Below are 22,617 nucleotides of genomic sequence, written 5' to 3' on the forward strand. Positions count from 1 at the left end.
GTGGGAGTTAGCTATGGGGGGCCAGGGACAGCTGAGATGATGTGACCCTCCCTCTTCCCCCAGGGTTTTGGGCTAGATCACACTCCCATCTCTGTAAAGGTGAGCACCAAGCACACATGAGCTAAAGGAGAAGGCATTCAGTGTTCCTGCAGGCTTCCTGGAGAGAAGTCCTCTGTCTGCAGGGCAGGAAGAGTACAGCAGGGTCCTGGGAAAGTAATGAAGAAAGTGACCAACCATCCAGATGGAGAGGGAGTAAAGAAAAGGGGGTGGATTATCAGAAGTTGCTGCCAGTCTGGGAGATCCATCCGGTGCTTCTGGCTGAGGAGGTCTTTTGGCTGGTGGAAAAACCTGGCTTGATGTGGCCCCAGGGAAGTGAGTTGGACTGGGGGCGGAGATTGCTCTGATGTGGGAAGCAGAAGAGAGAAGAGCTTTTTTTTTTTTTTTCTTTGAGAGTTTTTAACTCTATTTCAACCATAGACTTGATACTACCATCACTCCAAGGCATTTAAAAAAAAGATGTATTCACTTCGCATTCTGCACCAGCCTCAGTATCCCTGTTTGTGTAAAGAGAAAAATCAGAGACACTTACCAATACCCATCTGGGAGCAGGTTTTGCGGGGTCACAGAAGGTAACAATCCGGGAAAAGGCAAGCGATGAGGCAGGGGGTTGAAATGGTTTAGTCCTGGACTTATTTTTTAGAACCAATGCTTTTTTACTATTACTCTTCTTCCTACTCCATATTCCTCAAAGGCCTTTCTAGAAAAAGGATCACAGAGAAATTGCCCTCTCTTCCCCATCTACCTAAGCGACACGCCTCACCCACCCATCCACCACCACCTCCCAGAAGCTGCCACGAAGCTGGCTGGGAAAGAAAAGGGAGAGGGCCCCCTCCCGGGAGGGGGAAGCGAGGAGGGTGGCGTCTCTAAGAGATTTAACCTCCCACCCGCGGTTCCACGATACCACCCCAAGCCTCCGAAGATTGGGACGGCGCCTCCATTTTTGTTTTGGGGCAGAAGAGCGGGGGCTTGTGGATAGAAGGGGTCAAAGCAAACGGTGATTATTACCCCTGAAGGGGAACGGGGGGGGTGCCATCCTTCTTCCTTCCCTTTCCCTCAGTCTGCACCCCCTGCAAACTACCCCCCCGCCCCCCGCCACCTTCTCGGGGTCTCCCCCCCACCCTGGTTGCTAAGGCCCAGACCGTCATCCCAGCAACAGCCTCAGTCATGTGACCGGCAATGGCGGCGCTGACAAGAGGTAGGTGAGCCCGGCGCCCCCCACACCCGCCGCGCGCCCCCCGGGCCCCGCTCACACCTCCCCGCGCGCCCTCCGGTTCCCCGTGCGCCCCCTCCTCCGCCTCCTTCCCCCGCGCGCGGCGCCGGGGCCCCCTTCCAGGCCCCGCTAATGCTCTTTCTGTCACCCTCCAGCCTTGGCCTCCATTCGGGGGTTCTGGGGCCCGCGATCGGGCCGACATCCACCCCACCCAGCTGTGGGGTTGCGGGGGCTCTGCCGAGCGGGCCATGTGGGAGGTGGTTCCGGGTCGGGTCTTGCAGGAGGTCGTGGGGGGAGGGGTGGAGATGCCTCAGTTGATGCCCGCAGGGACCCTGGCCCTTCCTGGCTGCCCCTGTGGGCGGCCTCTGTCTGGCGAGAGGGACTGGCCCCGTGTCCGGCCTGGGTTGCCCCAGAGGAATCGGACCCAGCATAAACTGTGGCCCCGCCTCCCTTTTCTGTGCCATCAGGACTGGGAGCAAAGGACACCTAGGTCCTGGCTTCTCTCTGATGGGGAGAGGGTGTTCCACCTGGATGGACAGTATGAGCCGAGGCTCTAGGGTTCCAATTTCACTTTCTGAATCTTGAGCTGCATCTGGCCTTGAGGGGACTATGATGGAGGCACAAACGGAGAGCTGCTCCCCTATGGATCAGTCAAGGAATTGAGGTCACGCTAATGGCCCTTCTTTCTATTTGGGCTGCATTTGGAGGTATTGTAGGGATAGCTCTGTAGCTGAACACGGCAAGACTCCGGGGAAACATCAGGCTGCTCCAGCGGACCCCTCTGCCTGAGCCCCACCCCTCCCTAAATGTAGCCTAGGTAGCTGGCAGGCTTGGACTTCACGTGCTGGGTTTAAAAGGTGACAGCGACAGCGAGAACTTTCTTATTGCAGGGGCTGCTGCCACTTTGTTGGCATTCCAAGCAGACTCCAGCAGAAGGGACCGGGCTAACTCTCAAGGAAGGCTCCCTAGCAATAGGGGCTGAATTATTCGGGAATGTGGAGTAGGGCGAGGAATTGGGGAGCAAAGGAAATATTCTTGTCCTTGTGACCTGAGGGAGGTGGCAAAAAAGACCTCTATCTGTGTGGGCTTTTCCCTTCCAGACTTCTCTTATCCATGCCCCTAGGCTTTCTTAAGAGCCTCAGAGCTGAGGAAGAGGAAAGTTAGCATGCTGAAGTTCCTTCTTTAGCAACTTGGAGAGTGGCTGGGGATGGAATTCTGCAAGAGACAAGGAGAGGAAATGAAAGAGGAGGTTTTGTTTCTGGGCAGACTGGGGAAAATGGTAACATTTGTCATCCTAACCCAGTCCCCCCCCCACTCCCCCTGCCCCAGTCCTGGTCAGCTGAGTGTGGAAACAGAGGGATTTCTGCTGCTCTCATCGTCCATGGGCTTTCCAGGTATCTGCCTTTCATGGGAACCTCAACTTTCACCTTTAAATTGGTTGCCTCTATTCCACGTTCCAAGTAATCCCATTCCCAGTAACTTACACCCAGATCCTGTCTCTGTTAAGTGGGCTGCTGGGTTGGGGCTTGTGGAAATGGGAGAAGGGGTTTTTCATTTTCCCTCCTTTCCCTTTCCACCCACCAGGTCACACAACCTACAAGTAGGGAGCAGGAACAGAGAGAGAGAGCCTGCATGCCAATTCTAAGCTCTTCAGGATCAAAGTGAGCAAAAAGGAGGGCAAAAATCTCCCTTCCTTTTACAGAACTCAGTTCTCACCTGATGTGGGGGGAGGGGCAGGTTGTTTCTGTGATCTTGGGAGCAGTATAGGAGAACCAAGATTGATGCTCGGCTTGGATGATAATAAAGATACAGAAGCTTTCTTGCTCTTCAGTGGGTGCTGGAGTTTGAAAGATAAGAGGAAACAGAACATGAACTTGGGGGAGGAGGTGGGGGTTGACCTCTGAGTGAGTGGAGATAATATAGGGTTGGAAAGGAACGGGAAGTAGGAGGCACTGATATTTGTCAAATGGGGACCCCCCACCCTGAGTCCTTTTCACCCTGGGGGCAGTGTCGTTCGTCCTGTCCAGAATGGCAGCCTGTGGAGGCACCTGCAAGAACAAAGTGACTGTCTCCAAGCCTGTGTGGGACTTCCTCAGCAAGGAGACCCCTGCCCGGCTGGCCCGGCTTCGGGAGGAGCACCGTGTGTCCATTCTCATAGACGGCGAGACTTCTGACATCTATGTCCTCCAGCTTTCCCCTCAGGGCCCTCCCCCAGCCCCTCCCAATGGGCTCTACCTGGCCCGGAAGGCTCTCAAGGGGCTGCTCAAAGAGGCAGAGAAAGAGCTGAAGAAAGCTCAGAGGCAGGGGGAGCTTATGGGCTGCCTGGCTTTGGGGGGTGGGGGGGAGCACCCTGAGCTGCACCGCCCAGGCCCGCCCCCTCTCCGAGCAGCCCCACTCCTGCCCCCAGGGGCACGGGGGCTGCCTCCCCCTCCTCCTCCCCTGCCCCCTCCTCTTCCCCCCCGCCTTCGGGAGGAGGCAGAAGAGCAGGAGAGCACCTGCCCCATCTGTCTGGGGGAGATCCAGAATGCCAAGACATTAGAGAAGTGCCGGCACTCATTCTGCGAGGGCTGCATCACCCGGGCCCTGCAGGTGAAAAAGGCCTGCCCCATGTGTGGCCGCTTCTATGGGCAGCTGGTGGGCAACCAGCCCCAGAATGGGCGGATGCTGGTCTCTAAGGATGCCACACTCCTCCTACCCAGCTATGAGAAGTACGGCACCATCGTCATCCAGTACGTCTTCCCGCCCGGTGTCCAGGGGGTAAGAAGCCTATGGCCTGCCCTTACCCTTTGGTTTTCCCTGCGCTTGTTCTCTGACCTAGGAAAACTGGGGGAGGGGGAGTATGTTTGTTAGATGTGATACAGTCTTGCTGTCTCCCGGTATGCCTTCCCACTCAAGTGCCCTGGAGCTAGAGGCCCCCTTGAAGCCTAGCTTTTCCATCCCCATGACCCCAAGGCACCCGTGAAAATAGGTATGAGAGAAAGGAATTGAATTCTATTTCTTTGATGAACTTGGATGTTGACATCTATTCTTGGCAGAGGTGGAGTCTGTGGACGTGGTGGCTCAGGTGCGGACAGGCACGGTGGGAAGGGTCTGACCCCCCTTAACAGTGCTGGGAGCGTTACTCCATTCCAGATTTATGAGAGGGAAAACCTTGATGACAGTGGAAGGTTAAAATAGGAGCGGTCAAGAATGTAAAGGTGTCTTCCTGCTTGACAAAGAGTAATGTCCAGTTCGGGTTTGCAGAGTGATGAGGAAGCTCTGAAGGAGAGTAATAGAAAAATAGAACAGGTTAGACAGTGGAAGATGCATTGGGAGTGTTTCAGGTGGAGAAGGGAAGGCTGAAAGACCAGTTATTCCCAGTCTTCACATTTCTGCTGAGTTATCTGGAGAGTAAGGCCTAGCTACTTTTGAGAATTCATTTGTTGCTGAATTGAGGCTTGAGGGATCGGGACAGCAGAAAGGACCTCTTAATGATGAGGATTTTGTCTGGAAACAGGCTTCTGCTGCCCAGACCCTAGAGCTGCACCTTCCCTGGCAGGCTGTCGCTGCCCCATCAGCGTTAGCTGGGGGTGTACGGCCAGAAGGCTGGCCAGGATGACCCTCAAGATGCCCAGCTGCTCACTGCCCACTCTGCCTCCCCCACCCCAGGCTGAACACCCAAACCCAGGAGTTCGGTATCCTGGCACCACACGGGTGGCCTACCTCCCGGACTGCCCTGAGGGCAACAAGGTGCTGACCCTGTTCCGCAAGGCATTTGACCAGCGTCTCACCTTCACTATCGGCACGTCCATGACCACAGGGAGACCGAATGTCATCACCTGGAACGACATCCACCACAAGACCAGCTGCACAGGGGGACCACAGCTGTGCGAAACGCCTTCTTCCCTTCCCTTGGCTCCACCCCTTCTCCCCATTTCTCTCTGGGAGCCTCCTAACTGGAGAGGACCACCCCCAAACTATTCAACCATATTGCCTGTCCCAGTTTCTCCTGTAGTCATCCTGGTCCTAATGTGCCCAGCTTAACCTACAAAAATAAGCAGAATTGGGCTCAGTTATCTTGGGTTTGGATAATCTCAGGGAAGGTGGGGAGGGGCTAGAATGGGGCACCAGCATGAGGGTGAGCCTGGGGGTAATATGAGTAAGCCTGAACGGCTAACCCTGACCCTCATTTCTCTTTGCTCCTAGGTTTGGGTACCCGGACCCCACCTACCTGACCCGGGTGCAAGAGGAGCTGAGAGCCAAGGGCATCACCGATGACTGAAGGACATCCCCTTTGGGAGGCCCCTGCTGTTCTCCTTCAGTAGGACCCAGTGGGAGCCTCTGTTGTCTCTCCCTCTGTCCCCCTCATCACTCAAGTAGGGGACTGTCTGACTGGGGAAGGGGTTCAGAGAAGGAGGGGCGATCCCTTCCCCAGTCCCCCACAGGCTGAGTGCTTCAGTGCAGTGTGAGCCACTCCCTTCTGGCAGAGTCTGATGTCCCAGGCTCTGCTCCCCTCCTCCCCCTGTACATACTCCCAGTCTTCCTGCCCCCTCCATTGCCCTTGGCTTTTTCTGGTTTGTGATGTGCTCCAGTGACTAAGCTGAGAAAGGACCTGGGTGGGGAGGAGAGGGTCTCTTGATCCCCCCCCCATACTGCTCCACTGCTGAATTTCTGCTCGGGGAGGGGGGTCAGGCTGCTGTGAGCCCCCGTAGAGCCGGCCGCATATGTTCTTCAGAAACAATACCCCTTCTCCCTTAACCTTGTCCTTTCTCTCCTGTGTCTCTGTCTTTGTCAGTCTTTCTCCCACTCTTCTCTGCCCCCTAGAAGGAGCCTCCTTACCCTGTTCTGGAATCGCCGCCAGACTGTAGCTTTTAATTTAATAAAAATAAAGTAAAATATGCAACTCTCTATGCCACACCCGTTCTGTTCTGTGGGCCGGGGGTGGGGGGTTGGGAGGTGGGGTGAGGAGCTGGACCTGCTGAGAGGGAGAAGGGGGTGGTGATCGGGAACTCCCTGGGCGCCTCCCCAGGCTCTCTGCCTCCAGAGGGCCTGGGAAAACGGCAGGTACTTAGTGGGCTCCAAGATAAAACTGCGAAGCCTTGGATCGTGCTTCGACAGCGGAGTCAGGATGAAGTGGGGTTTGTTGCTGAACTACAGTTGCAGAGAAAGGAACAACCCTACCCCTTTTGAAAAGTTTGGCTGGGGTGGGAGTGGGGGCGGAGCCTGGCAGGGGGTGGATTCCGCGGCGGCAACTCCCCGGACGCACGCTGGCCTCAGAGCCCCCCAGCTTCCGTGCCCCCTCGGCTCTGAAACTTGGAGGAGGGTAGGGGTCCAGCATGAAGCCCCCGGAGCGCCCCGCCCCTGGCCGCACTGACCGGATACTGGGGGTCATGGGGGGCATGCTGCGCGCATGCGCCCTACCCGGGCAGGAGGGGGTAAGAAAGGGGGACCACGGTGGGGTCGGGGGTCTTTAGGGGGCTTCAGGTTGGCTGCACCCCACAAACTCAATTTACCCGCAAACAAGAATCCTTCGGGGTAGTCGCAGGAATCCAAAAGTTCCATTAAGAGCATCATAGGCACGTTCTTGGGTAAACTGCTCCCTCCACCCCAGCCTTGGCGAAGACCCTTTTATAACAAAGTGGATTTTGACAGGAGGGAGAAGGGGAAGCGGGAGGTCTAGGCTGGCCGTGGAGGGCGGGTTTCTTACGATCACTCTGTCCCCGCAGCCCCCGAAGAGAAGCCCCCTAGGGCTGGGGGGGACCGAGCCAGAATCTAACTGTACGGAGGGGAATCAGAGAGGGGAGCGCGAACGCGAGGTCCCCGCCTGGGCTCCGCTGCCCGGTAAGAAGCTAGGGGTGGGGTGGGGCACAGTTTGCCATCCTGCGCAAAGTGGCGAATTAAAAAATATGCTGCTCGTATTAGTATAAAGGTTCGCATCTAATTTGCATGAGACCCATATAGACGCTGAGACCTCCACGCTTCTTCTCGCCCTCTAGCCCGCTGTGTGTCCCCCACCTCAGCGGGTCCCGAGCCCCCGCTGGCGTAGTGTCCCCGCGCCCCACCCCTGGCCCCTCGCCAGCCGAGTCTCCAGGACTTCTCCTTAATTGGTGATTAGCCTCAGCTGGAGTCCCGGGGCCTGGAGGAAAGAAGGGTCCGGCGAGAGGGCGGCACCCGGGCTGTGTTCCCCACAAAGAGCTCCCCATTCACGCATCCCCTACTGGGGGACCTTGTCCACCCCTGCGCGGCTAGAGACAGTCTCAACCCCAGGACCTCTTCGCACAGGCTAAGGCCCCATCCGCCGCGCCCTTCTCCGCCGCAGAGGCCGAGGGGCGACCCTAGCCGACCCCGCCGCCGGGCTTAACCCCCACGCCAGTGCTCCGCAGTCGGAGCCGGAGATGCGGGAGGGAGGGGGAACCCGGGGCTGGGGAGCCCAGGCTAGAGAGGAGGGGCGGAGGCGTTGGGGACTTGGAGTGGGTACGAGGTGGTGCCTGGGGGAGGGGGAATTGGGGCGGGAACCCAGCACTGGCTGAAGGGGGAAAGCGAGGGAGAAGGCGGAGCTGGGCCGCAGAGGCCCCTCCCCGCGGCGACCCGGCGGCGGGGCCTGTTATTCTGCTCGCCGCTCGGCGGGGACCCGCGCAGCGCCAGTGACTCGGGGAGTCGGCCCCCGCCTCCTCCCCTGACCAGGCCTAGAACTACCCCCAATCCGGGAGGCCGGAGACGCAGCTGGAGCGGCTGCCGCATCCCGGCCCAGCCTCCTCCACCATCCCTCCCCTTCCCGCTGGACATCTGGACCCTGGGCCCCCGCACCGACTGGGTTCCGGAAACCCTCCCCGCCCAGCTCGGCGGCCCGGCCCCGCGTCGCCCTCTCTACAGAGTCCCCAGCCCTTTTCCAGACCAGACTTCCGCCTACCCCTGGACCCCCCCCTTCCTATTCCCTCCCTCCCCCCGCCTCCCCCAGCCTGGAGCGGGGTAGGAGGGAGGGGGGGTGTGCGCCCTGCGCCGTCCCCGCCCCCCGTGGTTCCCCCTGCATGGCCTGCCCGGGTCGGGGGTGTGGGGGGGCCCGGGCGCCATGCGGGGGGGGCAAAAGGGGGGTCGCTGTGCCTGTCCCCGCGTGATCCGAAAAGTGCTGGCAAAATGCGTCTGCTGCTTCGCCCGGGGGGGACATGGTGAGTGTAAGGTCGCGAGGGCCCAGTGTTGAGTGGGGGGGCGGGCTGAGGGTTCAGGACTTGTGTCTGTCCCGGCCCTAGGGATTTAGAGGCTGGAGACTATACCTGTGTTTTCCAGGAAAGTGACCTAATAGATGATCTCTAAGATCCCCTCTTGCCTTCAAATTTCTAACAGTTAAAAGTTAAGGAAATTGGGGAAGGGGCAGGGGACTCCTCTCAACTGAGTGTGAGAAAAACCCATCCACAATCCCCTTATGCCTAGACCACATCTTCCCTGAAATCCTTCTGCTGAGAATCTACTTCAGATCTGAAGAAGGACAGGGGGATGGAGGAATGAGGGATGAGGGGGGTCTACCAGGGGCTTTTTCCCAAATCACAGCTCCGCTGTCCCTGAGCCCAGGCCAAGGATAACACCGATGAGCTCTCCTCACTTGCCCCCTCTATTGGGTTTGTGCATGTGCTGGGAAGGTGGGCTGCAGAGGTCTTTTCTTTTTATAGTGACTAGTGCACTTGGTGGAGGAGGGGTCTGGGGGTGGCAGATGGGCTCTTAAGCTCTTTTTCTCCCCCCCGCCCCGCCACCACCCTTCTCAGAGAATGGTCTGTACCCATTGCAAGGGGGAGGGTTGTAGGAGAGCAGATGGCCACCCCCAGCTTCCAGTGTCTTCCCAGATGGCTGCCCTCACCCCCATATTGGTGCCATGCTCAGATATGGGGGAACCCCCACATGTAACTGGGGGTTCCAGGCCTAGGGAGCCAGGTGTTTTCTGTCCTTCTTCCCAAGGGTGTCCTGGTGAAATTTTCTCTCCTGGCCAACTCCAATGAGGATGGCAAGAAAGTGAGCCCTGAGGGAGAGGGGCTGAGCATCACAGAGCAGAGACTCTCGGAGCTCCCTAGGGAACCTGAATCTGGAACTGAAGCAAAATTTATCACCCCCTTTCTCCCCCTACCCCACCCCCTTAGAATCCTATTCCATTGCTGGCAGTGAGGGGAGTATCTCGGCTTCAGCTGCCTCGGGTCTGGCTGCTCCCTTTGGCCCCAGCTCTGGCCTCAGCTCTGGCCCCTGTTCCCCGGGACCCCCAGGGCCAGTCAGTGGCCTGAGAAGATGGTTGGATCATTCTAAACATTGTCTCAGTGTGGAAACTGAGGCAGAAGGTGGCCAGGCTGGACCATATGAGGTGAGGAGGGAGCACCAGAGAAGCATGTAGGACATCCATGAAGGGTGCCGGGAGAGGGCAGGTTGAGGGGGCCACTGGTCACTGGGGAGACACAGCTACTGTCCCTGACCTTTGAGACTTGACCTCTGGCCCCCAGAACTGGATGCTGGAACCAGCTTTAGCCACAGGAGAGGAGCTGCCAGAACTGACCCTGCTGACCACATTGTTGGGGGGCCCTGGGGATAAGACGCAGGTATGAAGACATGAGTCTGGCGTGGCTTCCCTCACCCAAGAGGCATCCATTTGCTTACTCTGGGATGTTCTTCCTTACAGCCACCTGAAGAGGAGACTTTGTCCCAAGCCCCTGAGAGCGAAGAGGACCAGAAGAAGGCTCTGGAAAGGAGTATGTAAGTGTCCACACACTCTCTATCCCTGACCCCCGCAGTCGCGCAACTTCCAGAGGATTGTCTCTCACATTTTAGATTTGAGACTTGGAATTTCCCCTGAGGTTGGCTGTGGTAATGAAGGGGCTTCTAGTCCAGGAGGGAGGAAGTGGCTAAACTTGTTCTCTTCCCAGGTACGTCCTGAGTGAACTGGTAGAGACAGAGAAAATGTACGTGGACGACTTGGGGCAGATTGTAGAGGTAGCTCCCTTTTCCCTTCCCAGCCCTGGCCCAGCCCTTTCCCTCTCCCCAGGGCTAACGTTAGGAGATGCCTTGTTGCTCCTCTGTCCCACCTTCCCAGTCTCCCCTACATCCTGGACTTCTTGGGGAGGGGAGGTTCCCACCAGGACTGGCTCCACACACTCATGTTCCCACCCAACCTTCCCACAGGGTTACATGGCCACCATGGCTGCTCAGGGGGTACCCGAGAACCTTCGAGGTCGTGACAGGATTGTGTTTGGGAACATCCAGCAAATCTACGAGTGGCATCGAGAGTGAGTGATGGACCCCTGAGAGCGAGGGGAAGGGGCGTATGTCTGGTGGTCTCTGTATCCTACCCACGGGCCCACTGTTGCCTGAGGAATGTTTGGAGAGACTTCGCGGGGAACACTACCAGGGCAGACAGCTCTGAGTTGCTTGGAGTAGGGGTATTTGACCAACCTTTTCCCTCCCTACCCCTCCAGCTATTTCCTGCAGGAGTTACAGAGGTGTTTGAAGGATCCTGATTGGCTGGCTCAGCTATTCATCAAACATGTGAGGCTTGAGAGAGTGGGGCCCAGGAGGGGAGGGGCTTGGGAGTGGGTCAGGACTTTCTGGAGATGTGCCCTCTCTCCTCACTCACTCTACTCTTGCTTGAATTTTACTCCTGTTAGGAGCGCCGCCTGCATATGTACGTGGTGTACTGTCAGAATAAGCCCAAGTCAGAGCATGTGGTATCAGAATTTGGGGACAGCTATTTTGAGGTCAGTGGCTGAGATACCTTGGGGAAAGGGGGACAGAATCGTCAGCATGAGCAGGCTTTCCAGGCTGCAAAACCACCCCATCTGTCCCTGTCCCCAGGAGCTCCGGCAGCAGCTAGGGCACCGCCTGCAGCTCAACGACCTCCTCATCAAACCAGTGCAGAGGATCATGAAATACCAGCTGCTGCTCAAGGTCGGGGCCACCTGTTCCCTGGGGGCACGGCTGGTTGGGATGGCCCTTTCCTCATTCGTCTCCCCAGGGTTCCTAAGGCTCCCCACCCAGACTTCCGGGGGGCCCTCACCTGTGTCCTCAGGGGAGGATGTGAGGGCTTTTGAGGATGTTCTCATAACCTCCCTGAGCATTTCTTCTCTGTGTCTTAGGATTTTCTCAAGTATTATAGTAGAGCTGGGATGGATACTGAAGAGCTGGAGGTGAGTACTCCCAGATCTCACAGGACACACCACGCACACCTCATCTTCTTAGTCTCCTGGGTTCCTCCAGCTCCACGGGTGGTGAAGGGGAAGGCTGGTTGGCGATAGAGACATGGTCTGAAGACGCCTCTTTCCCAATGATGACAGTGCTCTTCTTTTCACTTGTGTCCCAGCAAGCTGTGGAGGTCATGTGCTTCGTACCCAAGCGCTGTAATGACATGATGACCCTGGGGAGACTGCGGGGGTTTGAGGTACAGGGATGGAGCAATGCTCTTCTGCCCCAGGCTGAGCACTCAGGAGATCCTTACAGGGAACTGTGCTCTCCTGGGGCTGACAGGAGATGGTTGGTTGGGAGTGTCAGGGGAAGGAGGGAGGAGCAGAGAGTTGCCCCTTTTCTCTTATTGTTTTTCTCAAAGGCCACTCTCCTTTGGTTTCAGGGCAAATTGACTGCTCAGGGGAAGCTCTTGGGCCAGGACACATTCTGGGTCACAGAGCCCGAGGCTGGGGGGCTGCTGTCTTCTCGGGGTCGAGAGAGACGTGTCTTCCTCTTTGAGCAAATCATCATCTTCAGCGAGGCCCTGGGAGGAGGAGTGAGAGGTGGAACGCAGCCTGGATATGTGTACAAAAGCAGCATCAAGGTGGGGAGGGTGTCCCAAGGGAGAGGTCTGACTGGGATAGGGGAGGCCTCTGAGAGGACGGTGGCCCCTCACATCCTCTTTGGATTTGTTGGAGGGGACAGGAACCAGAGAGGGCCTGAAGAATTTGGGGGCTACCTCTTATTTGCCAATCCAGGTGAGCTGCCTGGGACTGGAGGGGAACCTCCAAGGCGACCCTTGCCGCTTTGCACTGACCTCCAGAGGGCCAGAGGGTGGGATCCAGCGCTATGTCCTGCAAACTGCAGACCCTGCGGTCAGTCAGGCCTGGATCAAGCAAGTGGCTCAGATCCTGGAAAGCCAGCGGGACTTTCTCAATGGTGAAGCTCTCACCCTCCCTCCCCAACATCCTCCCTTGGTCCTTGGATCTCCTGAATCCCTCACCGCCCAATCTCCAGTCCCTGCCCTCACCCCAGCTTCTCCCCATCCCTCATCCTCACTTTTCCACAACTAGCTCAAGATTTAGTAACTCAGAATCCCCTAAAGCCTCAAGCGACTTACATTGGCCGACAGTCCTTGAGAGCAGAGCCTCTGGGAAAGGGCGTGTCTCTGCTGTAACCCTCCTTCTGTCCCTTTGTTTGCCCCAGCACTGCAGTCACCCATTGAGTACCAGAGACGGGAGAGCCAGACAAACAGCCTGGGACGGCCAGGAGGTCCTGGGGTGGGGAGCCCCGGGAGAATTCGGCCTGGAGATCGGGCCCAGGTCAGCACACACACACCCATCAATGGCTCTCTTCCCTCCCTGCTGCTGTTTCCCAAAGGGCAGGTGGCCAGAGTCCCCCTGTCCCTGGACACACAGGTATGAGGAATGGAATTCCCTGGTTGTAAGGGCAGAATGGGGAGGTCCTCTCTTGTTCCAGGATCCCCAAACCTCCTTCCCCTGTATCATTCCTTTCTTCCACCACCTTCCTTTTGTCTGCCCCTTCCTACTTCCCATCTCTTGCCCTCCCCCACTCCAGTTTAACCCTGAGAGAAGCTGATGGTCTCAGATAATCTAAGATGTCTGGCAAGAGGGGGTGGCTTGACTAGGGCTTACACTGACAAGAGAGGAGTGAGGGTGGATTCCTGAACTTTTGTGGTCCTCTGACTTGAGTCTCTCTTCAGGCCTCCAGGGACATCCCCCAAGCTCCTCATGACTCTCCTCCAGTTCCACCAATTCCAAACGCCGCCCCCTGCCAAGCCAGACTTGCCAAGCTGGATGAAGATGAGCTGTAACTGGTGAAGGCCATGGGGGTGGTGCTGACTCAGCCACTCCGTTCCCCCAGGAACTTCAGGGCAATCCTTCTGGCAGCGCCCCAGAATTCCTCCCTCTTGGTGTATCTGGAGGGTGGGCGAGGCTGGGAGTGTCAACTTGCAGGAGGGAACCTAGACTCAGAAAGACTTCTTTCTGCCCAAGAAACGTAGGTTCCTTCAGTCCCCACCCCTATGCATGCATCACAGGTCCCCCCCAAAAGGAGGAAATGTGGGTGGGTAGGAGGGCTGGGGCAAGGGCCAGACAGAAACTATTGGTTTTGTTTTTGATTTTGTTTTTTCTGTTTTTTGAGAATAAAGGTTTTGTTATATCACTAAAGCTGCTGTCTTGGCAGAGGGAAGGGGAAGCTGAAGTAGGGGTAAGTGGGGTAAAGGGGTATGGAAGAGATCAGCTGGCCCCTCAGATCAGTCACTTGAGGAGGGGCCTGGTGAAAGGAGAAGGGTGCGGGATGTAAGATAAAAGATGTCATTATCTTTGTCCCTCACCTGCGGTTGCAGCAACTCTCAGTCTAGACCTGGAGCTTAGGGCTACTGGAAAACCCTAGAACCTTGACGTATCCTCCCCTTTGCCCAGTCCCTCTTTCCCTCCCCTCTGGTCTCTGTTCTAGACCCCACTGGAAAGCCCGCTGTGGGGTGACTTCCCACCATTCCCCCCAACACCCAGATTCTAAAGCTCCGAATGCCCGATGTACCTTTCTTTCTGGGGCCACCATGTTCAGCTCAGGGAACATGGGGAGGTGAGAGGATGCTGGGGTGCTGTGTCCCCTTCTGGCTCTGGGTGTCCTTACTTTTGCTGTCTGGGAGGTTGTAAGGCATATCCATACTGAGCAGGAAGGGATTCTTCTTCAAGCCACAGACCCAAGAGCGGAGAGCCCAAAGGGGTCTTCACCTCTCCCAACTTCTGGGACAGCCCCTGGGACAGAGAGCCAAACGTGCAGAGATCCGTGTCCAGATGCCCTGTCCTGGGTCCTTGGGCATCGGTGTGTCCACTGTGTCCATCCGTCCCCTGGGCCCAGTCACGTGTACTTGAGCTTCCTCAGCAGACAATAGACTGCTGGGGTGGGAGGGTGAGGAAGAGCTGGAGTCTCCCTGTGGGCCTGAGGTCTCTCTGGCCACAATGGGGGGAGGGACCTCTAAGGTGGAGGGGACAGGACGTACAGCCCAGATAAGACTTCTGGGGAACAATAGGAGGAATTGAAGAGGGGAGACCCACCCTCACTGTACCCCACCCCCAGGGCTTTGGGGTCAGGGACTGGGGAGGGCTGCTAAGGATTCGTGTGAATGGAGGAGGGGATGGGGCAAATAACAGAATTCTGGAGCTCAGAACCTTTGAATCTCCTTAGGGACCACAGGGGTACATGAGGTGGGTGGGTGACCCTTTTGTACTTAATTTAACCACATACGTGTTGTTGAGTGCCTACTTTGTGAATAGCACTGGAACGTAATAAACAGTGCTTCAGTGTTTTTGGCTTCTGAGAAATAAAATCAAAGTTCCCTGTCTGTTCAGTGTTCCCCCTGAGGCCCTGAACTGGGAATTTAGGCCCAGCCACTCCCAGCAGAGGTGTGTGTGTGGCAGGGCGGTTCTCTATCCATCCGTATCCAATAGCAGCTGCTTCCCATCTAGATAGTTTGTGAAACAGCTGAGGCCAATGGAGCCCCTTACACTTTCTGGGGACAAGCTGCGCCCCATGAGGATTTGGGTCTGGGGGGGGGCGGGGAAGGGAAGTTGGAACGCCGCTGAACTTTCTTGTGGGCAATGCAGCGGCCCTGGGAATGACCAGTAACCCTAGAGGAGTCAGCGTCTGTCTTCGCCCAAGGTGCAGATGCGGAAAGGAACCGGGAGCGAGAAGGCGGGAGTCAAAAGACCTAGGAGCGGTAAATAGTGGGTGTTGGGTGATGGGGCGCGTTTGTCTTTCGCCCTGCCTCTCTGGCTCCTAACCCTTTCCACGGCCATCCCTCCCCCCATAGCAGGCTGCAGAGCGAGCGATCTGGCCAAGGATGTCTGAGGAAACGCCTAACGTAGAGACACCCCCTCCCCAAGGCGCAGCCGGCTCCTGACTGTAGAAGGTCCCCAAGAGAGGGCGCCCTCCGGGACGGGATTGGACCCTGCTTCGCGGAGGCGGGACTCGGGGCCCGCGGGCGGAGGGGTATTTAAGACTGGGCGGAGTTGGAGGTGGCAGAGGGCAAAATGAGTGGGCTACCCGGTGCCAGCACCTGCCCAGGTCCGGGAGAGGCCTCCGACCTTAAGTCCCCCCTGGGCGCCAAGTTCAGGGAACCTCTTACCGAGGCCCGGTTTCAGCAGCTCTTCGGGGACGCAGAGCAGGAGCCCGAGCTACTCGCGGAGCCCCGCTGGTCGCGGCTGCGCCGGCTTTGGAAGCGGCGGGCCCGCGCCTGTTCCGGACCGGGGCCGTGGCCCCTGCTGCGGGCGCGGCTGCCCCCGCTGCGTTGGCTGCCCCACTACCGCTGGCGGGCCTGGCTGCTCGGGGATGCGGTGGCCGGAGTGACCGTGGGCATCGTGCACGTGCCCCAGGGTGAGCGGCGCCAGCAGCAGCCTGTCAGGGGCCCAAGCTCTAGAGGGCTTCGGGTTGGCACGGGGCCTGGGAACCGGGAGCGAAGTGGTGGGTTAGTGTGGCTTGAGGGCTCGGCGACAGGGACCTGAGGCCAAGTTCTGGGTAAGGACAGTGGAGCTCCATCAGATCCCCACCCCCAGCTCCCCTCATCTGTGCAATTATGCGCGAAGTCTTGGACACGGTCCGGCCCAGGGAACTGGAGAGAGGCAGGACGCCTGCCCCCCAGGACGCGGCCGACACAGATCTCTGACCTTGTCCGCCCCACGACCTCCCATCGAGGCCCGTTAACCCCTCAGTTCCCTCATGTGGCGGGATTTAGAGTCCCCGGGCCAGCCTCTAAGAGTGCGGGAAGGGAAGGACAGTCCTGGAGGCTGGGCACCCTGCCGCCTAACCTACACACCGGAGACCTTTCCTTCCACTACTCCCCCAGGCATGGCTTTTGCCCTCCTGACCTCTGTGCCCCCAGTGTTCGGACTCTACACTTCTTTCTTTCCCGTCCTCATCTACACCTTGTTGGGTACTGGGAGACACCTGTCCACCGGTGAGTGACCCAGTGACTCCTCTCCTTCTCTGTGGGGTGGAAAGGACAGGGGTTTGAGGCTTCCGTTGTTGTAAGCTCCCTCGCCCTTATTCCCGTCTTCACGCCCCCCACCTTCCCTTCCGCCTCTGCCGCTACACTGCCGTGAACCTCTGACCTAGACAGTGCTCGCTGCGGGTGCTGAGTGGGTGCAAAGAGGCGGGAGTTTACTCGGACTTTTCCCCTCCATGAAATTTGGTTAAAATGAACGTCTCTACAACTTGGAAGAGGGGAGAGGAGATACTCTGTCGCCCAAAGGAGCAGGCAGTCCCCAGGGCGTCTGCAGGAGGGGGCAGTGACGCAGTTGGGAGCAGTTTTTTTCCCGGCGGGCGCTCCCTCCTTTCCTCCCTCACCGCTGGTTCCGGGCTGCTGCACCAGCTCTTGGCCCCAGAGTCTTCACCTGAGCAGCAAGCCTTCTAGGAGAGGGCGTCTGACGGCAGCATCCTGGGCGGAGAGCGCGAAGCCTGGGCTGTCGCCGCGCCCCAGGTGGCACAGCTGGTGATCTCTGCGTTTGGCCCCCGGCCCTAGGAACTTTCGCGGTACTCAGCCTTATGACGGGCTCGGCCGTGGAGCGGCTGGTGCCTGAACCCCTCGAGGGGAACCTGAGTGGCATTGAGAGGGAACAGCTGGATGCTCAGCGGGTTGGTGCGGCTGCGGCCATGGCCTTCGGGAGCGGGGCACTGATGGTGAGGGAGGACCTTGGGGGAGGACCCTGAGGGAATCCACGCTGGGGGCCCGGAGAATTGGGCCAGGGGAGAGGGAGGGACAAGTCTCCAGCACCGGTCTAGGCGGGAGAGGTGCGCGGACAAGCTGGTGCACTGCGCCGGGGCTGGTCTGCTCCTTCTCCAGTGGTGATGGCTCATCTTCTCCCCTGCAGCTGGGAATGTTCGCGCTGCAGCTCGGCGTCCTGGCCACCTTTTTGTCGGAGCCTGTAGTCAAGGCGCTGACCAGTGGGGCCGCCCTGCACGTGCTCGTGTCCCAACTGCCTAGCCTTTTGGGGTTGCCCCTCCCGCGTCAGATCGGCTGCTTCGCTCTCTTCAAGGTGAGGGTGGGAGAAGAGCGAAGAGGCTTCTAGCGGTCCTGGGAAGAGGGAAGCCCATAAAGAAAGGAAGTGGGGGCGAGTGGAGGGATAGTGTGTGGCATGGGCGGAGAAAAGGTCAGAACCACGTGGCTGAATGAGGGTCGCTGAGGAGGTGGAAGCCCTGATGGGAGCCAGGAGAGGCCTCGCCTCAGTCTGGCGGGTCCGCGCTGGGGGCAGTCGACCCTGGCCCCAGGCCCTCTGCTCACTGCCCTTGCCCGTAGACGCTGGCCGCCGTGCTGACGGCGCTGCCGCGGAGCAGTCCCGCCGAACTGACCGTCTCGGCGCTCAGCCTGGCGCTGCTCGTGCCCGTCAAGGAATTGAACGTGAGGTTCCGAGACAGGCTACCCACCCCGATCCCAGGGGAAATCGTCATGGTGAGGATGGGGTCCCAGCCCCGTGCACCGCACAGACCCTGCCCGTCCGGTAGGAACTGGCCGCTGCCGCCCCTTCATGGAGTGCAGAGAGGTCACAGATGAGAGGTCCTGCTTACATGTGTACTTTTCCAGGCCTCTTCCCAGAACACTTTGACCCTCGGGAATCCCCCACCCAAACGTCCCCCCTTCTCTCAAAAAGCCGGCTGTAGGCCTCTTAGAAAGCCTTCTTCCTCCTTACAGCGCCCCCTTGCGGTGTCGCTCGCCACGGCACCTTCGCTCCCGTCTCTCCCCTCGCCGGTCCCGCACTGTAATTCACGGTTTATCTTCCTCCCCGCGTCCACCTACATTTCTCTCTCCCGCCCCAACTAAACAGGCTCTCCTCGTCTCCACGGATACCCCATATATCCCTTGATATAACCCAGCTTCCCTGCTTAGAATGGCTCGATTGCACCTCTTGATATCCACCATCCCTCATAGCAGCCCCCTCTTACTTCTTCCTGTCCCTCTCTCTCCATAGCTCCAGGCATACATCATTCTTCTTTCCCATCCCCAACCTCCTTCACTCTAAACCAGTTGTTAGGCATCCATCCCCAAAACATCCCAGCTACCCCAGTTGCTGGGCTCCTGCAACCACCTAATCCTGCGTTGCAATCCTCTCTCATATTGAGCTCCTTCCAGCATCTGCCAGGGGCCTGTCTCCTCCCATGCTCTAATTTGCTCTCTTTCCCAGGTGCTTCTGGCCTCCGTGCTCTGCTTCACCTCTTCCCTGGACACAAGATACAACATCCAGATAGTTGGATTGCTGCCCGGAGGGTAAGAGAGAATGGAAAGGCACCAGTTTTCTTTCCTCACAACTCTCCCACCCAGCACCTTCCCCTGTCCTGCCCTTTCCTCTCTCTTGCTCATATCCTTGTTATACCCAACCCATTCTCACCATGGATTCCTCTCTCTCTAGATTTCCCCGGCCTCTCCTCCCCAACCTGGCTGAGCTGCCCAGGATTCTGGCCGACTCGTTGCCCATGGCACTGGTTACCTTTGCAGTGTCTGCCTCCCTGGCCTCCATCTATGCAGACAAGTACAGCTACACTATTGATTCCAACCAGGTGTGACTTTGAGTGAGGACCCCAACCTCATTCAGGGGACAGCCCCCTAATGGGATTCCCCCCTCCCAGCCATGCCTTTGTCTCCTCTTCATCTCACTGCATCCCTCCAGGAGCTCTTTGCACATGGTGTCTCCAACCTCATCTCCTCCCTCTTCTCTTGCTTTCCCAACTCGGCCACATTGGCCACAACCAGCCTACTAGTGGATGCTGGTGGGAACACACAGGTAAGAGCACGTCCCTGGGTGAGGAGAAGGGGGGAGGGGCATCCAGGTTGGGTGGTGGTGGAACAAGTGGAAGATTGGCAGATCCCCAGTTGGCAGCTCTATAGAGAAGGATGGAATTCTGTGAGGGAAGGTGAGTGAGGAGATGGGATTACCTGGGTAGGAGGTATAGAAGAGAAGAAAGGTACATTAAGACCTTTGTAGACTCTAAGCACTGAAAAAGTTTATGGTGCCCTATGTGCAGTTCAAAATAAGAACAATACTATCTGGAAAATAAATTTAAGAAACAAAATTCTGGTGTTTTTCCTTGTGAGGACATTTTCTTTTAAAAAGAAATATCACATATCAAAGTCTCTCCCTAATGTTTTTGGTTTCTTGTACTTTGTTGGTGCCCTAAGCATGTGATTAACCTGCTTTTAGGGTCATCCAACAATGGCTTTTAAGATGAAGGTAGGCTGGTGGGGGAGGGATAAGTTGGGAGATTGGGACTGACATATACACACTGCTATATATAAAAATAGATAGCTAATAAGGACCTACTGCATAGCACAGGGCACTCTACTCAATACTCTGTAATGACTATGGGAAAAGAATCCAAAAAAGAATGGAGATATATATATATATATATATATATATATATATATATATATATATATATGTATGACTGATTCACTTTGCAGTACAGCAGAAACTAACACAACATTGTAAATCAACTATGCTCCAATAAAATTTTAAAAAAAGATGGAGGTCAGCTACAAAAATAGGGATGTTGAACTGCATCTTGGGGCAGACCAGCAAATGACAGGCATTTAATTGGGGAAGGGGAAGGTAGGTGTGAGCGGCAGAATATCAAGCAGGGGGTTGAGGAGTGAGGAGTATCATTGTGGAAGGGGATTTGGGAGGAGGGAGACTTCCAAGGAGGATGAGGCAGAGTAGGCAGGGAGACCAACTCTCACGCGGGGGTGGGTGAGGTTCCCTCCCTTCTTTGCTTCCGTCCCTCCTTCCCTCTAGGTGGCAGGCCTCTTCTCCTGTATGGTTGTCCTGTCTGTCCTGCTGTGGTTGGGGCCCTTCTTCTACTATCTGCCCAAGGTAAGCAGCAGAGGAGGTGGAGGGGTGGCTGGGATGGGTGGCGACATCCCTCCACACTGGGGTGGTCAGCTTACCTCCTCTGCCCCAAGGCTGTCTTGGCCTGCATCAACATCTCCAGCATGCGCCAGATGTTCTTCCAGATGCGAGAACTTCCACAACTATGGCGCATCAGCCGCGTGGACTTTGTGAGAAATGGCAGCATTACCCTCGGATGCCCCCTCCCATTTACCAGCGTCCCCAGCCTCTGCCCTTGATCGAAGCTAATTGTCCCAGTCCTAAGTTCTGCAACCCACCGCCCCCCCCAACATGTATCCCTCCTAATCCCTTTACTCAGAGACAAGGTGAAGGGTGGAGCTTGAACCTCTTCAGACCTGAATATTTGTAACTCCCCAGATGGTTCAAGGTCTGGGGTCATTACACTTGGTGTGTATCCCCTATTAGGTCCATCCCGTTCCTTCCTTCTGTCATTGTTTCTACTTTCTCCCGGGCCATCCCTCCCCATCACTTGCCCCGGCAGTCACTGCCCCTGGACCCCTTTCCCTGGCAGGGATGGCCTGGCATTTCTTTTGGTCATTTCGCTCCCATCCATGTCCTGCAGGCTGTGTGGATGGTCACATGGGTGGCTGTCGTGACCCTGAGTGTGGACCTGGGCCTGGCTGTAGGTGTGGTCTTCTCCATGGTGACTGTGGTCTGCCGCACCCAGAGGTGGGAGTAGAGATGAGGGGAGTCAAGATGAGCGGAGGGAAGAGAAAAGAGTGCCTGGGGTGACTCTCCAGCCAGGTCAGGCTGGGAATCTGACCCCAGCTTCCCGCCCAGGGTACAGTGCCTGGCACTTGGACTGGCTGAGGGGACAGAGCTCTACAGGCCACTCAGAGAGAGTCACAAGGTGGGTGGGCTACAGCCGAAGAAGGAAGGGAAGATTAGACTCGGATGTTTCACTGACCCTCTGACCCCTTAGCTCCTCCAGGTCCCAGGGCTCTGCATCCTGAGCTATCCAACACCGCTCTACTTCGGGACCCGTGGGCAGTTTCGCCGCATCCTGGAGTGGCACCTGGGGCTTGGAGAAGGAGGCAAGGTGAGGGACTTGGTCAAAGGGGCGTGTGGCTTCTTTGGGGGTGGGAGACAGGTGGGTGTTCTGGGGGGGGTCATTGTGCTCAAGGGGTGCATGTTCGTGCTTGTGTCTCAGAGATGGTGACTACCCTTTTCTACTCACAGGAGGCTCCAAAGACAGACGGCCCACCTGATGCAGGTGAGATGGGATGACAATGAGGGAGATTTGGGCACGACCCATGGAGGCATCTGGGTACTCCTGCCTTCTGCCATCCTAGTTGCTGAGCCTGTCAGAGTGGTAGTCCTAGACTGCAGTGGTGTCACCTTTGCAGATGCTGCAGGGGCCAGAGAAGTGGTTCAGGTGAGGGAGAGGGTAGGTTAAGGAGAAAGTCCCCTTGTCCCACGAATACTCTCTGATATAGGATTTAACCCCCTGCCCTCCCCCCCGCCCCACGTAGCTGGCCAGCCGATGCCAAGATGCTGGGATCCACCTTCTCCTGGCTCAGTGTAATGGTGAGATGTGGAGGATGGAGGGATCTGGAGAGTGGGGAGTGACTGGACGCTTGCAGGGAAGGAAGAGGACACGGTGTAGTTGTAGGACCTGAGAGCCTGACCCCTTCTCCACACAGCCTCAGTGCTGGGGACACTGACCCAGGCAGGACTCCTGGATAGAGTGACCCCAGAACAGCTGTTTGTGAGTGTCCAGGATGCAGCTGCATATGCCCTGGAGAGACTGGTGAGGGGGCAGTAGCAACGGGAGTGGAAGCCAGGAGGTGCTGGGCTATGGCAAAGGAGGTGTGAGTCAGTGACTGAAGATCCAGGCAGAGGGATTTGTGAAGGGGGCTGAGGAGGGAGATGAAGGAAAGGGGTGGGGATGAAGTGATTAGTCTATATAAGACTAAACCAGGGAGACTGGGCCCAGCTGTGGGTGAAGAACTGAGGAACTAAGGTTCCAAAGCAGGCGGGGTACCCCTGAGAGGTCTGCCAAATCTTGGGTGAGGGAGGGGGGCACCTAATCTACTTCTGACATGTCCCTTCCCTTTTCCAGGAGCTCACTGGTCCAAAGACTTGCACAATGTGGGTCTGACCCGGTCATGTGGAGTGTGGAGGGTCCCAAAAGCATGTGTGTGAGGAGGGCCAGGGTCCCCGAGCCCCCTTACTTAATGTAACTAATAAAATGAAGCTGAAAGTCTCTGGGGTTCATGAAGTGAGTCTGGGTGTCTGCACACAGACCCTTGGGGCCCC

The 22,617-nt window shown here is 57.2% G+C and overlaps 3 protein-coding genes and 1 long non-coding RNA gene across 11 annotated transcripts; 3 read left to right on the top strand and 1 right to left on the bottom strand.

Moving 5' to 3' along the window:
* Window positions 1–791: 791 nt before the first annotated feature.
* Window positions 792–6,157, top strand: DTX3 (deltex E3 ubiquitin ligase 3). Of its 5 annotated transcripts, none has more exons than XM_027106801.1 (6): window positions 792–1,255; window positions 2,600–2,664; window positions 2,855–2,931; window positions 3,298–4,027; window positions 4,919–5,136; window positions 5,456–6,157. In XM_027106801.1, exons 3-6 carry the CDS (start codon window positions 2,903–2,905, stop codon window positions 5,529–5,531), a joined length of 1,053 nt encoding a protein of 350 aa, XP_026962602.1. In that variant the 5' UTR covers window positions 792–1,255; window positions 2,600–2,664; window positions 2,855–2,902; the 3' UTR covers window positions 5,532–6,157. The 5 variants fall into 5 exon arrangements, with proteins under 5 accessions (XP_026962602.1, XP_026962605.1, XP_026962603.1 ...); XM_027106804.1 differs by having other exon boundaries at window positions 796–1,255; window positions 3,279–4,027; XM_027106802.1 differs by lacking the exon at window positions 792–1,255 and adding an exon at window positions 1,324–2,127.
* A 378-nt stretch (window positions 6,158–6,535) lies between these two features.
* On the top strand, window positions 6,536–13,622 carry ARHGEF25 (Rho guanine nucleotide exchange factor 25). 4 transcript variants are annotated; one of them, XM_027106806.1, is made up of 16 exons: window positions 6,536–6,684; window positions 6,976–7,090; window positions 9,376–9,590; window positions 9,727–9,822; window positions 9,903–9,976; window positions 10,147–10,213; window positions 10,403–10,506; window positions 10,696–10,765; window positions 10,885–10,974; window positions 11,072–11,164; window positions 11,353–11,403; window positions 11,577–11,654; window positions 11,841–12,041; window positions 12,196–12,376; window positions 12,644–12,855; window positions 13,161–13,622. In XM_027106806.1, exons 1-16 carry the CDS (start codon window positions 6,586–6,588, stop codon window positions 13,269–13,271), a joined length of 1,857 nt encoding a protein of 618 aa, XP_026962607.1. In that variant the 5' UTR covers window positions 6,536–6,585; the 3' UTR covers window positions 13,272–13,622. The 4 variants fall into 4 exon arrangements, with proteins under 4 accessions (XP_026962607.1, XP_026962608.1, XP_026962609.1 ...); XM_027106807.1 differs by having other exon boundaries at window positions 6,577–6,684; window positions 12,644–12,759; window positions 13,161–13,288; XM_027106808.1 differs by lacking the exon at window positions 9,727–9,822 and having other exon boundaries at window positions 6,577–6,684; window positions 13,161–13,288.
* A 1,453-nt stretch (window positions 13,623–15,075) lies between these two features.
* Window positions 15,076–22,412, top strand: SLC26A10P (Solute carrier family 26 member 10). Its single transcript, XM_027106805.1, is given in 19 exon segments — window positions 15,076–15,182; window positions 15,276–15,838; window positions 16,308–16,418; window positions 16,983–17,140; window positions 17,332–17,496; window positions 17,757–17,909; window positions 18,640–18,722; window positions 18,865–19,012; window positions 19,123–19,236; window positions 20,245–20,322; window positions 20,412–20,507; window positions 20,921–21,027; window positions 21,139–21,208; window positions 21,281–21,397; window positions 21,538–21,571; window positions 21,651–21,733; window positions 21,831–21,885; window positions 22,002–22,114; window positions 22,116–22,412. Coding segments are annotated over 18 exon segments (2,094 nt in total). The 5' UTR covers window positions 15,076–15,182; window positions 15,276–15,495; the 3' UTR covers window positions 22,182–22,412.
* Window positions 17,439–21,756, bottom strand: LOC113620648 (uncharacterized). The gene is made up of 3 exons (XR_003432846.1): window positions 21,563–21,756; window positions 20,397–20,503; window positions 17,439–17,534 (listed from the first exon to the last, which is right to left on the bottom strand). It is a non-coding gene; the product is annotated as an uncharacterized LOC113620648 (long non-coding RNA).
* Window positions 22,413–22,617: the final 205 nt, after the last annotated feature.

Source organism: Aethalodelphis obliquidens, unplaced genomic scaffold, assembly GCF_003676395.1.
Source record: "Aethalodelphis obliquidens isolate GAN/ISIS:26980383/991018 unplaced genomic scaffold, ASM367639v1 scaffold8, whole genome shotgun sequence".
NCBI lineage: Eukaryota > Metazoa > Chordata > Mammalia > Artiodactyla > Delphinidae > Aethalodelphis > Aethalodelphis obliquidens.